The following is a 17,787-nucleotide window of genomic DNA, read 5'->3' as shown; positions in this document are numbered from 1 at the left end:
AGCCATCACTCTTGGGCAGCAAATGCTTTTTCCACTGAGCTATCTCCTGAGCACGTTTCTTTTTAATGTCTTTGAAATAAGTGGCAGTGGACATTTCGGCTCATCTCTGCCTAGAGAAGACAAAATCTCCGATTTTGTGCTCTGGTCCTGCCATGGGTTTTGCCTGGCACTAGAGCTTGGCATTGCCTGCACCAGTCTTCAGTTTAACCCGCCTTTCCTATCTCCTGCCATCAAGCGTCTTTACCTCACTGCATCCAGTCCATCCTCACATACGTGTCTTTGGAGAGCATGGCTGAGCTGGGTTTAGCCTCCCTTCCACATTCCACAGCCTGTCCCCTGGGTGCACTCTCTGCCAGTTCACAAGATCCTCCTGGCACCAGCCTCTGTCTTTGCGTCCTACGCCAAGGTGGTGTTTTGTATGTGCTCTGGCCCTCCGTTTCTCTCCTCCCTTTTCTTCTCCTGTTCCCTCAGCATTCACACATCCTGTCACTGTGCACTGTCCTTCCCAGTGGACACTTCACATTTCCTCTGTCACGAAAGAAGGCAAATCTATTTAGTCCAGGCAAGACTATACTTTCAATACTGCTGAACATCCCCGGGGCACATGCTTTAAACTCCAGCCTCAAAGAACATGAGGAAGAAGGAAAAATCGAGAGCAAACCTCAAATGGATACATCAAATTCATTTCACCATTCCTTGCATACACCAAAAATAACCTGCACATTGCCCATTAGCTTTTTAGACACACAAAACTAAGCATAAATGTTTTACCAAAATGTTTCTCCTTGGTCCTTTACTCATTTATAGTATTTCTTTCTGGACCTGATCTAAATACTCTCCTTTCTAAAGTCCAAAGACCAAAACCAGTTATACTTCTCATGCCTCCCCCCATTCTGTTTCTTTTACAGTAATACGAAAGTTTAGACTGTATATATGGTCACTCCTGCCATATGTTCACAAATTATAACTCTGAGGGTGTGAACTTTCTTTTTAAAATAATCTGTACACACCCGAAGGTATGACCACCAAGTGCTTGCCACCCCCAAGAAGGCATCATCTGCTGTCTATGTATTTTGTGAAACGAAAACATCGAAACAGAACCCAAAAGTAGTATCAAGGAAAATCAGATTACTTTAGCTAATCGGTCAGTTTTAGTTCATTTGAATTCTCAAAATTGAGACAAAGTAGATTTGAATGATAACTACATTGCTGCCCAATAGAAGTTCAGCCTGCCTGGAATTCTTCTAATTTCCCTTTGACCTGCGATATCTTGGTGAACTGTTCCTTGTGCTTTTAGGAGAGAAAACATGACCTCTGGAACATTGCATCTGCCTGCATCTGAGTGATCGCAGGACACATGTCTATAGGGACTCCAGTCACGACAGGAAAGGGATGCAGAGTATTTCAATAAGAGATGGGCTTCAAAGCCTCTACCATTGCTTGGCCATGGTCTGGAGATGACATTTCCATTTTGGTCATCTGTAAGGAACAAATAAAGCATAGAGAAGGAAAGATAGTTCTCTCATGGAAGAATGAGTTGCATACATCTTTCTCTGCTTCACACACTTCCTCTTCATTCCAAGGATGCCAGAAACACTGCCTAACATAGCCTGGACTACTGTAGAAATAAAATTGTGTCTTCCAAGTCACTTTCTTTGAAGATTTAGAAATATTATTTTTACATTTTTTTATTTTGATGCATTCATCTATGTGTGTGTGTATGTATAGGCACATATATACATGAACACATGTACACACACACACACACACACACACACACACACACACACACACACACACACACACAAGTGCCCACATGGGCCAAAACAGCGTAATGGATCTCCTAGAGTTGGAAATGATGGTGGTTTTGAGCCATCTAACATGTGTTCTGAAAATCAGGCTCAGGTCCTCTTCAAAAGCAACAAGTGTTCTTAAGCCTGAGTCATCTCTCCAGCCCTAGAACAGAACTGTTCTTAAAGTTTGCATGCTAACATTACATTCTGAACTCACATCTGGAATTACATTAGAAAGAAGAGATTTTAAATATGGCTGATGACCCTGTGGCTGGCCATAAAGGCTTCCCTTACCTCTAGGTCAATAGAAATTACCTTTCCCTAGATATAATTTAATAAAATTGCATATGCATTTAAATATTCACACAGTTGTTATATAGTTCTGTTCTCTTAATATTCTAACAATAACCCAGAAGTTTGAAAAGTGTTGGAGGATCATTTGTCATCAAGTATATTTGTATGTGTGGTACAGACCTAGCATACTCATTGAGTCTATCTGGAGTCATCTAGTCTCATGAATCTTGAGCTAACTTGAAAAAGAAAAAAATATAAACAAACTTCTCTCTTTACTTGCTCTTTACTTGAGACTATGATATAAATAAAATATGGACCAGAGAAATTATGTTCTAAGGCAGCTTTCCTTTTCTTATTGCATAGAAGCCCAAGGGTGGCTTTAGTTCCTCCAGTATTCAGTGTTTAGATTCAAACTGAAGATTTCTTTAAAGTCTTTTTTTAATGTGAGGGTATTTGGTTCTCTGATTGCTTGTAGCATTCCCAAAGCTATCATGGGTACCCAGCATGCATCACATTTATTTTACACTAATGTGACTATTTAAACTCTTATACAGTTTGAAACTGGGGGTTAAAACATGGTTCTTTGTAAGTACTGATTCATAAGTGACTATTGAGTCAAATAAAGCTCTTTAAGATATTGGCTTTAAAATAATGGGTCATAATGTCAGGATGGTATTTCCACAGCTCCAAACTTAAAGCAGACGATTAAATGTGTAATGGTCTCTGTTTGCTGGTCAGAAGAAAAGTTTTTGTGTTCAATTGTTTTAATTTCTGATTTTCCCTTTGGGGAGCCTGAAGTAATGTAGCAGTTGAAGAAACACAATATCAAATAGCAAAACTCTCAATGAATAATTATCTCCACAAGGCAAGCAAGGCATCTGAATTTTCAGTGCAGAGTTCTGAATGATTTGAGAGAATACCGGTGGTGAATGGTTAAGACCTCCACCTTCAGAACTGTCAAAACCAGGAAAAAAGAAAATATTATCGAGTCATGTGTGCTGCGGTTTGTTTGAGGAATGATCTATTCTTGTAGACAGCAGTGCATTTAAAAGTGAGACATGTCTTTGACTCATTCCTGTTCTTAAGTGGTTCATTTGACAGGGATTTGGGGATTATTTTATAGGCTTCATATTCAACTGCCCTTAAATGTCTGATCATGTGGCATTTCTTCTGGGGACACCACTGAGATTTGCTTTCATGGTGATACACAGTCACTGCTAGCTATCACTAATGGCACTGAATTGTCAGGGTGCCTTGAAAGAGAGCCACTAATTACTTACCATAATATCCTGGTGAAACAATTGCTGATAGCATCCTTTACATTTTGTTCAAGCAGAGTTCTTAAAAACCCATTGGTGTCCATGACGAAATGTCCATTCATGCTATATTTGGCAGGAATAAGGGAGGTGGTTCCAAGACCACCTGTCTGCTCTGTTGCACATCACCACCTTCACACCTCAAGTAGCTCCGTGACGAGACCATTTTGAATTCTAGCTGAGTAATATCATGATTATATGGGAGGCAATTTTAATGCATTACTCTAATCTCCAGAGATAGAAGTTAATAAGCAACAAATTAATTTGATTCTAAAATTACCCTTCCAGAAACAAAACCCTTCGACTTAGTAATGTTGACTTGGAAAGCATATGAAGCATTCAGACTGGAAAATATGAAGTGTTTCTTTGAGTTTTGGGGTGGGGGGAATGCAATCTGATCTAAATTAGCACTCTGAACTTGGAGTAAGGACCATTATTAGAAAACATTTTCTCACCCTTAGTTTTTCCATTTTCTTTTAGTCTGAGTGCTCTATTCCTCAAGTAGTATCTATTTATAGGATCACCTCAGTAGGAAACAGGGCACTTCTGTACTTGATGCTCGTGAATTGTAGATAGCATTTGAACCTGAATTTGCAATCAGAATGTAACATGTGCACTGCAATAAATTGATAGATAGGTAGATACAAGATTGATAGAGGATGATGATAGTGATGATGAAGAGAACGAAGGAAGAAAAGGAATGAAAGGAAGGAAAGAAAAGAGAAAGGAAGAGAGGGGGATTTCAATAGATGGATGTTCTATGGGAGTATTGAAGAAGAATGTCAAAATTGCAGAGATAACCTTCACTTTAAAACTTGACAAGTCAGAAGGACATATTAGTAAGGATGATATTTATAATTACAATTATGTAGTATTTGCATGGGGGAGATGGAACAGAGTCAGCAGAATCTCTCGTGCATAGGCACAGAGTCCGCAGGAGGCTAGTCAAGCAATGCTGCACAGAAGAAACAGGGTATCTGGAGAACATCACGGACCGAGCACACAGCGGCCCTAGGATTGATAACTCCAGTCTCTTTAAGGACTAAAGCCAAGTTCCCAGAAACTGAAACCTTAACTTCTTCAAGGTTCCAGCCCTAGCCCCAGACTGTCCCTGCCAAGTCCAATCCTGAGCAAGGACCAGAACTAGCTTCCTTTTGTCCTTCCATCAGGGCCTGTGAGAAAGCCTTGGATTGGTCCAGCTGCTCCTATTTTATTTCTTAAGGCCAGATGAGTTACTGGTGCCTGAATGTTTAAAAGACTCCTAAGTTCTGTGAACTTCACAACTAGTGAAGGGACAATTGAACAGGTAATTTAGCAGTGTCTCTCATTTTCTGGAATAGAGGAAGTCCTGTTTAGTACTATATAAGGGGGGTTGACATAAGCAGTGAGTCCAAATGATAAGATGCCCGTGTTATAGTTGTTCTTTTTCTTTTTTCTCCTTTAAGTCTCATAGACGATCCCACTGTCCAGGGGTAGCTAATAGCCAAAGGTCCAGTTGAAGCTTTTTCTCTGAACATTATAACAGGATGTAGCCAATGAGGAAATCAAGGAACTTATCTTTATCCAGACCAGGTGGACAGCTCCAGGACAAGTCAATCAGCACTCTAGTTCATCTACTCAGAGGCAGAGTTCTTTTGAACCATGATGAAGCATGCACCCAGGAAGGATTACCATTCTGTAACCAGGGCACCAGATTCTCACTGCAAACTGGGAAATGTCCACCAATGAGGAAACACGTGCATGGTTAGAAACTGGAAAACTTAAGTGAGAAATGAATTGACAATGTATGAGAAAGTATACTTTAGATTTCTCATAGACTCCAAAGTCATAGGCCATACATGTCATTCATACAGAAGGACGTATCTGTTTTGAATCACCAATGACAGACAAAAAAGAATGATTGATGAGTCCCCAGTTTAGCTAAAGAGAGCAGTGTAGTGCCTCAGATGAGAAACACACAAAGGATCAATTGCACTGGTCTTATATATTTATCTTTATGTGATATTTTTATAGTCAGTTATTTTTAAATAAACCTTGATTTGATGTACATTATAGTCAGTTTTGTTTGTAACTGTTAATCTTATATCTTATAAACTTTAATATCATACACATTATCTTTAAGCTTATCGTCTATATGCCTACAGACCTTACTAGAACATTTATAACTTATAAATGTACTTTAGTTAGTTTACTTTATAATTATGGATATCTCGATCATTATAAATAACTCTTCATTTATTAAAATATTTTTTCTTTTATCCCTATAAAATTTTATATTTAATACCAAGAGATTTTATAGCTATATAGACAAGTCCCCCTCAATTTTTATATAAAATTGGCCTAGAAGGCCTTCTTGGAGCAAATGTCTTTTAGTGAGACTAAGACCCAGCAGAGCCCATCTTGGCAGTAGCTTTGAGATTTGCTGTTTAGCTCTCTTTGTTGGTGTTAGTTATATATCATAGTTAGTGTTATATAATATCATATAAAACCATCAAAATAAAAACAAAATACTAAAATGATAGCATCATATCTTTTAACGTAAGGAAGCTGAACTAAGGTAGTAGACAGAGGCGGTATAATTTTGTGTGTGTTCACTTATTTGTTTGCTTGTTTTTTGTTTTTGTTTTTTTAAGAAATGAAGAAAAGCCAGGTGGTGGTGGCACATGCCTTTAATCCCAACACTTGGGAGGCAGAGGCAGGTGAATCTCTGTGAGTTCCAGGTCAGCCTAGTCTACAGTGAGTTCCAGGACAGCCAGGGCTACACAGAGAAATCCATCTCAAAAACCAAAAACAAACAAACAAAAAACCAAACAACAACAAAAAACACAACAAAAAAAGAACGAATGAAAGAAAGGAGTGAAGGAATGAATGAAGGAGGAAGAGAGAGTTAGGTTTCCAAGTCTCCCTAAGGAATGGTAACAGCTCAGGCCAGCTTTTACTTTTTATATTTATCTATCTGTTTCTCCTCCTTTTCCCTGCCACAGTCAGAGGCCAGTCTGGCCCAGGAAAGGCGGCAAAGATATACAGAGAAAATCCGTGCTTGAATATGAAATGGAGGGCCAAATCCCAGATGTCAGGGTCCGTCTCTGGCAGCGCTGGTCGCTCTGCTTTACAAGCGGGGGCTCATTAGCCCGGCAACATCCAAAGTCGAGCTGGTAAAAGCCGATGTGCGGAGTGAAAGGAGCGAAAACAGAAAGGACACTTGGTGTGGGAAATGTTCTGGACCTTCTGTCATGGTGAAGTTGTCCGACTCTGTCTCAGCCCCTCAAGCACTTTTGCCCCACCAGCCCTGTTTGGGACCTAGCGGCCCCTAGCAGGCCTGCTGTGGGGAGACAGGTCTCCCAGGGACCCATGGGTGGGCCACTCTGCCAAGGAGCCCAGTGCTCTGTTGCCGCCTGAGCGGGCTTCCAGTCCACGCAGCTTCTGCCACCGTGTTTTGATTTCACTCCCCCTTTTTCCTGCTGTAGTGGAAACATCAAGCATGCTTCCCCCCGCCCCCCCCGCCAAGTATCAGGGGGCTCAGGCTCCGGCAGTTTCCCCAAATGAAGAGCAGAAGGCTTTAATAGGAGACCTAATAATCCTGCATGATGAAAGAGGAGGGGGCTCGCCTCAGTTAAATGAGTCAGGGCCATTTCCGGTGACTTTCAGACTGTATCAACTGAAGCGGAAACAGTCTCCTCTCCTGGAGAGAGGCACCTTGAAGGGAAAGAAATCCAGGACTGACCCTGCTTTCTCGTCCTTGAGGCCTTTTATCTCTAAAAGTCCCCCCCCCCCCCATCTCAAGTCTGGGAGTCTGTTTCGGGGTATAGTGATCAGATTTACAGGACTATTGAATCATAATTGAGTCAACTTCATGCTGTGGGTCTAAACGATCTCTAATCAAATTCTATCATGCAAATTAATTATAGGAAACGCATGTGGCCTTTGTAGGTGGTATTTTGTCTTTGATATTTACCTATACATTTCTATGTCTACAGTTTATAGGATCTTCTTCAGGGAACCAAGGGCAGTTTTAGAATGAAAGAAAAGAACTTCTCTAGGCACCGTAGCAATGCATTACAAAAAAACAAAAGGGGGGGATCTAAGACAGTGGTCCTCTGCCTTCCTAATGCTGAGACCCTTTAACACAGTTCCTCATGTTGTGTGACCCCCAACCATAAAATTTTTTGTTGCTACGTCACAGCTGTAATTTCCTACTGTCATGAATCTTATTGTAAATATCTGTGTTTCCAATGGTCTTAGGCAGAGTTGTTCAACTCATAGGGGTCCTGACCTGTCAATTGAGAACCTCTGATCTAAAGGAAAAACTGTGCTCTTAAGGATTCTACTATCCCATGGCTGGAGAGATGGCTCAGAGGTTAAGAGCACTGGACTGTTCTTCCAGAAGTCCAGAGTTCAAATCCTACCACCTACATGGTGGCTCACAACCATCTGTAATGAGATCTGGGGCCCTCTTCTGGTGAGCAGGCATGCATGCAGGCAGAACAATGTATACATGATAAATAAATCTTCAGAGAGAGAGAGAAGGAGGGAGGGAGAGAGAGAGAAAATTCTGCTCTCCCATGTTTTACTCTGATGCTTGAGCTTCCTCCTCCAGGCTGACTTCTTTTATTTATCTATATATCATGGCAGCACTTCTTCTTTCTGTTTGGATGCCATTTTGACCTGGACCAGCAGGTCATTCTCTTTAGCCAGAGGACCAGGAGGTCAGAAGATAAGGAGATAGAAGACAGAGAAGATAAAGGTTGAAGTCAGGAGGTCTTACTCAAGCTAGGTCTTATGCCAAGTAAACTCTTAAGAAGTACAGCACCTTATGTGCTATTTCCAGGAGAGAAATGGGGCAGAGTCAGTGCAGTCCCTCATTCAGCGGGACAAAGTCAGCAGGAGGTTATCAAGCAATGTCCACAAAGGGAGCGAACACAGGGTACTCCAGAGCATTACAGGCAAAGTACACAGCAGCCGTGGGCCTGATAACTCCAGTCTTTTCAGGAGGAAAAGCCAAGTTCCCAGGAACTGAAACCTTAATTCCTTTGAGGCTCCAGCCCCAGCCCCAGACTGGCCTTGCCAAGTCTAATGTGAGCAAGGACACACACACACACACACACACACACACACACACATACATATACATACGTGTGTGTGTGTGTGTGTGTGTGTGTGTGTGTGTATGTGTGTGTGTGTGTAATAACAAAGTAACAGGTACCATGAACTTGAGAGAGAATAAGAGAGAAAGTGATGACGTGGGATGGGTTGGCTGAAGGAAAGGGCGGGGAGGAATGGGAGAATTACATTGTGATTTCAAATTTTAAAAAGAAACAACAAAAAGCATTGACTGCTCTCGCAAGAGCCTGGTTTCTGTTCCAGGTATACACATGGTGCCTCACAGCCATCTCTGGGTACAGTTTGGCTGCAGTGAGCAGGCTTGCTCGTGGTGCAAATATATACATGCAAACAAGCACTAATGCACATAAAATAAAAAGAGACAAATCTTTAAAACGTAAAATTTGGGCTAGAGAATTGCCTCCAAGGTTAAGAATATTGATTGCTCGCCCAGAGGAGCTGGGTTCAATTTCCAGAACCCACATCATGGCTTACTAATATCTGTAACTCCAATTCCAGAGATCAAACACCTTTTTTCTGGCATCCCAGCCACCAAGTATGCAAATGATACACATATATACGTGCAGGAAAAACACACAAACACGCAATGTAAAAATATTTCAAAAAATTAAAACAAAAATAAAATAATCTAGTTCACCAGACATTTAGGGGGAAGTGGAACAATTAATCAAATTCTTGTAAACATGAGAACATGAATTATGCCAGTCCAAAATTACCTCCCTTTTGTGCAATGACTCACGTTTTTCAGATCATCTAGCTGTCTCTGGTTACAATGCTTAGGTCTTAATGGGCAGGGAGACCAGGCCCATGACCACCAACTCAGTGTTTTAAATGTCACTCTGTGAGCTGATTGTGATGGTTATCAAATGTGACCCCTGTGGTGTCAGAACCTGGTCAAAAATCAGTACAGGAAGTTTTCAGGGAACGCACATGCTTAGAAAGGGGCCATGGCTGAGGAGCCTATACACAGTCCACTCCCATACGTTGACAGCCTGTGACTGTGACCAAATACAGGAGAAGCTAATAGACAGGAAACTGCTTCTGTCCCATTGACTATACTGAGATTTTGATTATGTGTTTTAGATTTGTCATAATTAGAACTGCCTTTAAGTAAAATATTTTTCTCTTGCACAGGACATACGTGAATGAGAGTCTTTTCTTTCCTGAAATAGAATTGCTATATGCCTCTGTTTTCAGCAAACAGGGTATAGTGATAGCTTTGGCCCTGTAAATAAGATGAGCTGAAGACAACATGATTTATGAACTGAGCTAACAGAGGGCTCTGCATGGGATTTTCTTAAACTAATAATATGGCTGCCAAAGATGACATGCCAGGTGCTTCAGCCCTTTCAAAGGCCAAACCATGTTGAGAAATCACTTTACAACTTTAAATACATTACACAGATACAATACCAGAAGAAGGTATATTTAATGTGTCAAACATATCCACTTGTCTCCCAAATCCTGTGTTTCATTCCATCTTGATTCCATTTCCCAATGGTATATTTATCAGATCATTTTATATGAACTGTTCCATCATTTAATTTTATTCATGTAGTCTTGTTTATTCAGTGCCATTGTACCCACCCAATTCCTCCTTCTGCATGTAGCTCTGTCTAAGAATCACCATTGTGCTGTTTCCTCCAAAAATCAAAGGAAATATCCTCTTAAAAAAAAAGTTTGTCCATGTAGCACAGAGAAAAAATGTACAGATGCAGAGGCTGCTTAGCATAAAAACTTGCGGTGCAGATGTACTGCATAAGGTATGTGTGTGTTTTCTCTAAGGTTACATTGGATGCTCTGCAAATGCTGTTCTATTCTCTTCTCTCCTCTCCTTCCTCCTGTCTAACAGCAGACAAACCCAGGGAGCCTTGAGTGAATCCGATGACCCCGAGACAGGCTGTCTAACTGATAACAAGCCGACTTCTCGACACTTCTACCCTGTCGCCTTGCTTCTCGTCAGCTCTCACCTGCTCGTTGTGTGGCTTATTTTAAGTCTTGCATTACTCCTAGCCAAATACCAATAAATTTTATGATGTGTTCTTTCCTTTTCTACAAACGACAATGGACTTTAATTCTGGGGACAATGTTGTAATATTTATACACTTTCAGATTCACAGAATTTAAAAAAACAACAACAAAAAGGAAATGTTTGAATTGTGGTTTTGTTTGTTTTTCCTAAATCCTAAAAGGCAAAAGTACTATGCATTAAGTGAATTATTTTCCTCTTTTGTTCACGGAAAAGTGTTTTCCCACTGTTAAGTAGCTAAAGATGCGTTTTAAAATTACTGTCTTTGGAACAAGACAAAAAATAGAATCCTGAAAGCTTGAAGTTCTGAACCTCCCCTTCCCATTTCATTTATTAGAGAAATTAGGACTGACATTGTGCACCAGTAAAACCCAGGAGACAATCTGGGAAGCAGGAGGTTACAGACTTTCTTTCCACTGTGCTAACATAGTTGCGATCAGCTGATAGAAATGTGTCTGTTTTCTTACTCTGTTCCTCCTCGGCTCTTATTCATCTCGGCATTTAACCTTCTTGTGTCAAGTAACTTTATGGAAAGAATGGCTATTTTTGTTTTGTAATTAAATTGACCTGTTTGTAACTATTGTTTGGGTTGATTTGGCTTTCAGACTACTTTTCTATTCTTTTTAACAAGGTCTCATCTGTGTCTTGCTGCGCCATTTTTAGCACCTGTGACTTTTGTACCGTGGTTGAGGAGCGCTCCTCTTTTGTGAAGCTGGCGTTTGGAGCAGGCTGCCGAAAAAGACATCTGCTCTCTTCACTGCATAGCTAAAACAACAAAGTCAATTAGGAACGGAACCTCCTTTTAAAAATCTATAGGGCCAGACTTAATAAATTCAATGCCTTATTCCTAGAGCTGCATCCTTAGGGCTACATGTAGATTTTAATGTGTTTTAAGGGACCGGTAGTTAATTTGTGGAAAAGTTATACAAAGGCAGATATATTTATGAAACTAAAGTATAGCTGTATTGTGGAGCAAATTATATTTAAAGAGTTTATCAAAAGTTAAATATCTGTTAAGAAACTTAATCATATCTTTCCGAAGGCAATAATGGTATTGAGCCTGGCCTAGGATTTAATTTTGTAAGATGTATCATCACTTGTGGGGAAAACAATGTAGAGTTGAATCTTTATTATTTTTACTTGGACTGTTGCTGCAACTCTGCATTGAACAAATAAAGCGTATTTATTTATTCTGTGTTTCATGAAGTTGTACTTTTTCCCCTTTCACCAGAGAAGGATGCCGCATAGAGAATGTACTGAAGAATATCAAATGCAGAAGGTATGCTTTCAACATGCTCCAGCTGATGGCTTTCCCCAAGTGCTACCGACCTCCAGAAGGCACTTATGGAAAAGCTGACACCTAAGCTTACCAACATGGAAACAAGCAGGAACACAGACACACTGTGGAAGATCTCCACCTCTGTCTTTTTTGTTTTATGTTGTTATGAGTTTGTGGGGTGAGGCACTCATGGGTGTTGCTCATACCAAAACCAATACTTCACTCAGAAAGTGACCCCGCACTGCTGTGTCCTGTCTATCTGCTCTCCCTTGTGTTAACTCTCACTGGTTGAGGTTAGTTCAGAAAATGCAATTCTGTTTGAAGTGTATTTAAATAAACCATGTCCTGAGGAAACAAGGTTGTTCCCATGGTGCCAGAGGTAACTCAGAGAATGTCACACTCCATCTAAGCTGTAGAGAGGAGCAAGTAAAGGTACTGAGTTCACGTGACAATAGTTCAGACTCTTGACTCCAGACAACCTCACAGCCTAGCTTAGTGGGCTTTATAAAACATGCATAGTAAATGCAATTAGGTAATGGTGACCCTCGCCCTTGATTACTGACACGGTTTGCAGATATGTTTGCACACATCTTTGTCACCCAACTCAGATGTGATTCCACCTTCTAAGCTGTACATGAAAGTGTGATTACAGCCAGGAGCTATAACGCAAACTATGGATCTTTGAAGAACTCTAATATGGGTTGAGAAACCCACCTAGGGATAGAGCAGCATAGAACCTTTATCTCTGTCCTGGGAAAACGTTTTAAGGAACTAAAATTTCAAAGAAATTTAAAAATAGTGTCTGTTGGTGCCCCAAATGAAAATCCTCAGCAGCGTGAATTTCATTTGGAAGAATTCACAGAAGTGAGAGACATATCTATACGGTGTTCCCTGGCAGTCCTCTTAGTGTGAATTTGTGGTCTATCATAGGTCAATATATGTAGAGTGGAGAACCCTATAACATACATGAGCAATAAACAGTGATACATTTACACAGTATTTTTCAGTTAATTGAGATTTCAAATTTGTCCTTATTGTAAAATACCACCATATGTAAAATTACAAACATTCCAGATTAGTGGTTGTCTTAGAGACTGACTACATTGTGTAAGACCATCATTCAGAAAAGTGGGTAAATTAAAGCAGGTCACTTAGATGACTGCAGAAGAGCAATTATGGCCACCCTTACCATCTAACTTTTTTAAACTTCCTAACCTGTGGCTTCTGTCTTCTGCAGATTGCTACACTATGTATGAAAATACACAGAGGAGGAGGGTCAAATAGAAATTAGGTTTTATCACTGGAGTTGATGCTTGGTAAAGTGATATGAAAAAAACCCTGCATTTTCCCCATTTTCACCTGTGGGAAGTACTGTCCAAAGCTGCGTCTCCTCTAAGGACACTAGAGGTTTCCTCCACAGACACCTCTTGGTCATCACTTCATTCAAGGGGCTGTATTTCATGTCTTCAAAAGTAACATGATAGCCATTTGCCTAAGATGCTTTCTGTAAAGGAGTTTTAGGTAGATCTCTAGTCCCGTGTTGAGTTTTTCAAAAGTCTGAGAACAGCCGATGACCCCCTGAGGCTTCTCCATGCAACTACTCATTTCTTATTTTAGCTAACGGCCTGTGGCTGTTGCCAAAGCAGTTGCCAAACTATTTGTAGCCTTTAAAATGGAAAAGTTGCATCTAAATATGGAAATAATTATCCTAGTGTTCTGAGAGCTAGTCTCCATTTCAGTGATTTAATGTAATCTGTTAATTGATTTTTGACTAGGTGGTAGGATTTGTGGTTATTCTCATTACTGTATTGATTTAAGATAGAAAGAGTTGTGATCACAGGAACTTTGTGTCTAGCTCTGAGCTTTTCTTAGTATCTGAAGTGGTGATATGCATCCCAGAACATCTTATATGATGTTTGTAGCTCATAAATATTTTATAAACAATAATAGTTTATATATTTTTATAGATTAACCATCTTAACTCAAATATGCTAAATATTTATTAACTGGAAAGCCAATAATAAGGTTTTCCAGTTTTGTATGACATTTCATAGGACATTTTTTTTTCTTTGTCAACAAATGCTAGTACAGAAACATGAAAGGTGGACCTGTCTACACTGTACATGCACACGAATTCTTAGTCATTGACAGCACTATCATCATTTCCGGTGGGAACAGAGGATGAGTAGAGGATCTCACCAAGAAAATCCTCATTTCCTACACATGATCACTTCTCCAAATGCACTCAGACAAGCACTTCATGACTCATTATTACCAAGACCTTCCTCAGAATCAGAGTCGCCCTCGTACAAACATAAGTTTGTACTCACGCAGTTCTATCAGCCACTGTCATGCTGTGCTATCCACGTTTTCACTGAAAAGCTGTACTGCGGCCATATCTAGGGAGAGCACATTGAGGCAAAGAATTTATCAAGAAAATGACATTTCTAAACAATGCGGTCTTCTTTCCCACAAATAAGATTTTCTCCTAATCTCATCAAATGCAAGTATCAATTCTGGATTAACTATTTACAGAGCCCTAGCAAAAATATATTAAAAGTAAAAAAAGACAAAGCCATAATTATTACCCAAAGGTCCAGAGTGTGCACGTGTGCTCTGGACAGTTAAATATATACTTGAAATATCTGACTGAAACAGGGCCATATTTGGGTACACCAGCTCACTGAATTCCCACCTCTGCTTTTCTTCATAAATATTGCCTTGAGTTTACCCACACACTGCTTAAAACATCTTCTAGTTGCTAAAATTTTGGTCAGTCTGGCAATGCAGCAGGGTCCTGGTAACTACATGATGTTGCTGATGAATTATATAAAATTAGGCCATGCCTTAGTCAGGGCCATGCTCCCTATGGCCACTAACCACTCATAATACTAATGCTTCTGACAAACTGGGAAGCCTTGAAAGCTGGCATTGACTGCATGATACACCCACCCTTTTGGTGTTTTCATAAAGTAGAACTCAGAATGGTAAAGGGGGAAAATTGAGTTATTTTCCTAATCAAATCAAATCCCTCCCTCTGTAAAGATGCTGTGCAAAGAGACGTTCTCTCGGGTGTCAAAACTGGTGGTAGTTGACTCACGGGAAGTGATGGAGCTTTCAAGAATTGTACAAGCTGGTTGCTGCACAGTGTCTGTCTGGCTAACCATAAGATATGAACTGAGTTTATTAAAAGTAAAGATGACAGTCAAAGCTTATAACTTCCTGGCTTTTCTAAAACCAGATTTTTTCTTTTTATTTCTCTTTTTATTTAAACATTTTTCATTTTACATACCAACCACTGTTCCCCCTTCTCCCTTCCCTTCTCCCATTCCCCCCACACACCCCATCCCAACCCCATTCACTCCTCACAGAGGGTAAGGCCTCCCTTGGGTAGTCAACACAGGCTGGCATACCAAATTGGAGCAGGACTGAGCCCCTCCCCCATGCATCAAGGCTGAGTAAGGCATTCCACCATAGGAAATGGGCTCTAGAAAGCCAGTTCATGTACCTGGGATAAGTCCTGGTCTCACTGCCACACAACTGTCACCCACATTCATAGGGCCTAGTTTGGTCCCATGCAGGTTCCCCAGTTGTCAGTCCAGAGTCTGTGAGTGCCCACTAGAACAGGTCAGCTGCCTCTGGTTTTTCCCATCATGGTCTTGACCCTCATTGCTCCAATGTAGTTGGCTCTGGTGGTTCTGCATTGCACAAATGCTGTATTGATAATATGCAATTGTGAATCTCCTGAATCCACATTTAAGAACACAATGTTGGTATCTTGAAATCAGCCACTGTGGGAACATTTACACCACAAAAACTGGCAAAGGCTATAACCTAGAATATTTATGTCCTGAAATACCAGTTGTTAAGCATTTATCAACCAGTACATGGTTCTGTGCCACTACGACCTTTTTCTCCCAAAAATAACAAATTATTGGACGGAGGTTATGATTATTAGAAAGGTTTTGAATGAAAGTAGTTTTTAATCAGAATATTATAATTTTATATTGGATTTTGTCCACTTTAAGGAAACCTGCATGTCTATACAGTAGAGTGGAAACATATTCTATTCATAATTGGTTATTTAATTAGAGAGATGAGTTTAAAAATTATCAATAATGTGCTGCAAGTGACCCTTAGCAAAATAGCCTTATTGTAAATAATACATCAGGACTAAAGTCAGGAGAATGTTAAGCTCTTCATAATATCACTGAAATACACTCCATCTCACTTTCTAAACTGATGGTGACGGCATTGTAGAGAGGAAAACAGAATCATACCACTATGTCCGATGTTTACTAAACTGAACACAGTTGAAACCCAAACTGTTTGATTAAATACATTAGACTCTGGCAATAAATATGCTAAGACAACCAGATACAGCTATTTAAATCCCAAATGTCATATTACTTTAGTTCAATCTGAGGTACACATTTTGTAATCTTTTATGAACTAAATGAACTTTTTGGGGTGTTCAAGGCAGGGTTCCCTTTTTAGCACATGTTTTAGAAACTTGTTTGAGGCACTGATCAGCAGTGTGGCCGGAAGCAAGCAGAGAGGACACAAACATCTCTACTGTCTAGAAGCTTGTATACAGTGTGCACTACCCACAACTGAACATGACATTCAATTTTCTAAAAACTTGCATGATTGATGGACAGGTTTAACATAAATTCGTATTCATCTAGCCCACTTCCAATTGTTTAAGCTATGCTCCCATATTTATGATATTAGCTTTTTAAGTAAAATGTCTTTGTAGAGTTTTCTTTCTCTGACAGCTTGAAATTAGGTTTTTTTCGTTTGCATCTTTCCACACAAAGATGCAAACTATAGCAAAAAACTGTCTTTAAAAATAGAAAGATAAAAATCAACATTTTAGATAAAATACAATGAGAGTTAATATGGAATTAAGGAACAGGAATTTGTACTCTGTCTTTCTGAGCAATGGGACATGTCAGTTTCTCTTTAAATTTGATTTGTAAGACAATAAAATACATCAATTATACTTCTGATTTAGGAAGACCAGAAAATGCTAACTAAAGAAAGGAATGTATATAAGATGATATTAATCCCTCAAATGATGAATCCAATACATACTCAGGCATATGTATTCAAAGTCCAGACTTTAGCTCCAAAGAGCATGGGCATTAGCGTAAATGCAACTTGTAAAAATGCTTCAGTCTACAAGCTATGTGCTGTAGGTACACACCAATATACTATGTCTCTCAGTAACAGCAGTATTTAAAAGAGAGAGATATATACCATTCTGCACTGGAAGAATTTCTACAAACATTTAAAATTATTCCTATGTAATGAAAGGGCACAATATAATAGTATGTCTTCCCATGATGTTGTTCATCAGCAGACTCTAGAGACTCAAATTTGGCCAATATGTCTATTATATCTACATAATTTTTGGAATTATTTGTGTCACTATCAACATCATAACTTCTCTGTGTTGAAGCACCCTCACACTTTTCAAAAGGCAGGGCTGTCTTATCTGCACAGGCCACCCTTTGTGCACATGTGTTCTCAGGTGAACATTTTATCTTTTCATGTAATGCATTTTCAGAGTCTTGTGGTATTCATTTGAAAGGTCAGCACTTGCTTTCTTTTTATGTTAAATATATATCCTACATGAACCAATAATGTGTTTTCCTAGGAAATGAGCCACAAATAGATACATTGTTTTATATTAGCATTTGAAGAAATATCACATTCATTTTATTTTGTGTAATCATATTCATTGTTCACTGTGTGTATATTTTTGTTGAAATAAATATGGTTTTATTTTTATGTTTCTGTCTTTTTCCCCCATTATACATTATTTTTTATTTTTATCCATCTAGCAACATTTAAACATTATTGAAAATAACAAAAGGATAGCACAAATAACATTTCAAGGAGAATAGACCTCACTTCTGCTAGACCACAATAGCAATGCGTGTTTTACAT

At 39.5% G+C, this 17,787-nt stretch overlaps 1 protein-coding gene across 6 annotated transcripts in view; it reads left to right on the top strand.

Annotated features, from left to right (window-relative positions):
- Inpp4b (inositol polyphosphate-4-phosphatase type II B) overlaps positions 1-16,949 on the top strand; it is a 742,657-nt gene extending 725,708 nt beyond the window's left edge. For 3 of the 6 annotated variants that reach the window (XM_042277480.2, XM_042277483.2, XM_076571929.1), the window contains one exon: positions 10,377-11,741. In XM_042277480.2, the coding sequence (XP_042133414.1) occupies positions 10,377-10,551 (175 nt within the window). In that variant the 3' untranslated portion in view covers positions 10,552-11,741. Of the gene's footprint in view, positions 1-10,376; positions 11,743-11,784 lie in introns of those variants that run through there. The other 3 variants (XM_016006364.3, XM_076571928.1, XM_016006370.3) reach the window with 2 other exon arrangements.
- The last annotated feature ends 838 nt before the right edge of the window (positions 16,950-17,787 follow it).

Source organism: Peromyscus maniculatus, chromosome 5, assembly GCF_049852395.1.
Source record: "Peromyscus maniculatus bairdii isolate BWxNUB_F1_BW_parent chromosome 5, HU_Pman_BW_mat_3.1, whole genome shotgun sequence".
NCBI classification, from domain to species: domain Eukaryota; kingdom Metazoa; phylum Chordata; class Mammalia; order Rodentia; family Cricetidae; genus Peromyscus; species Peromyscus maniculatus.
Note: the sequence above shows the minus strand (reverse complement) of the source record. Positions and strands in the feature narration are given on the sequence as shown.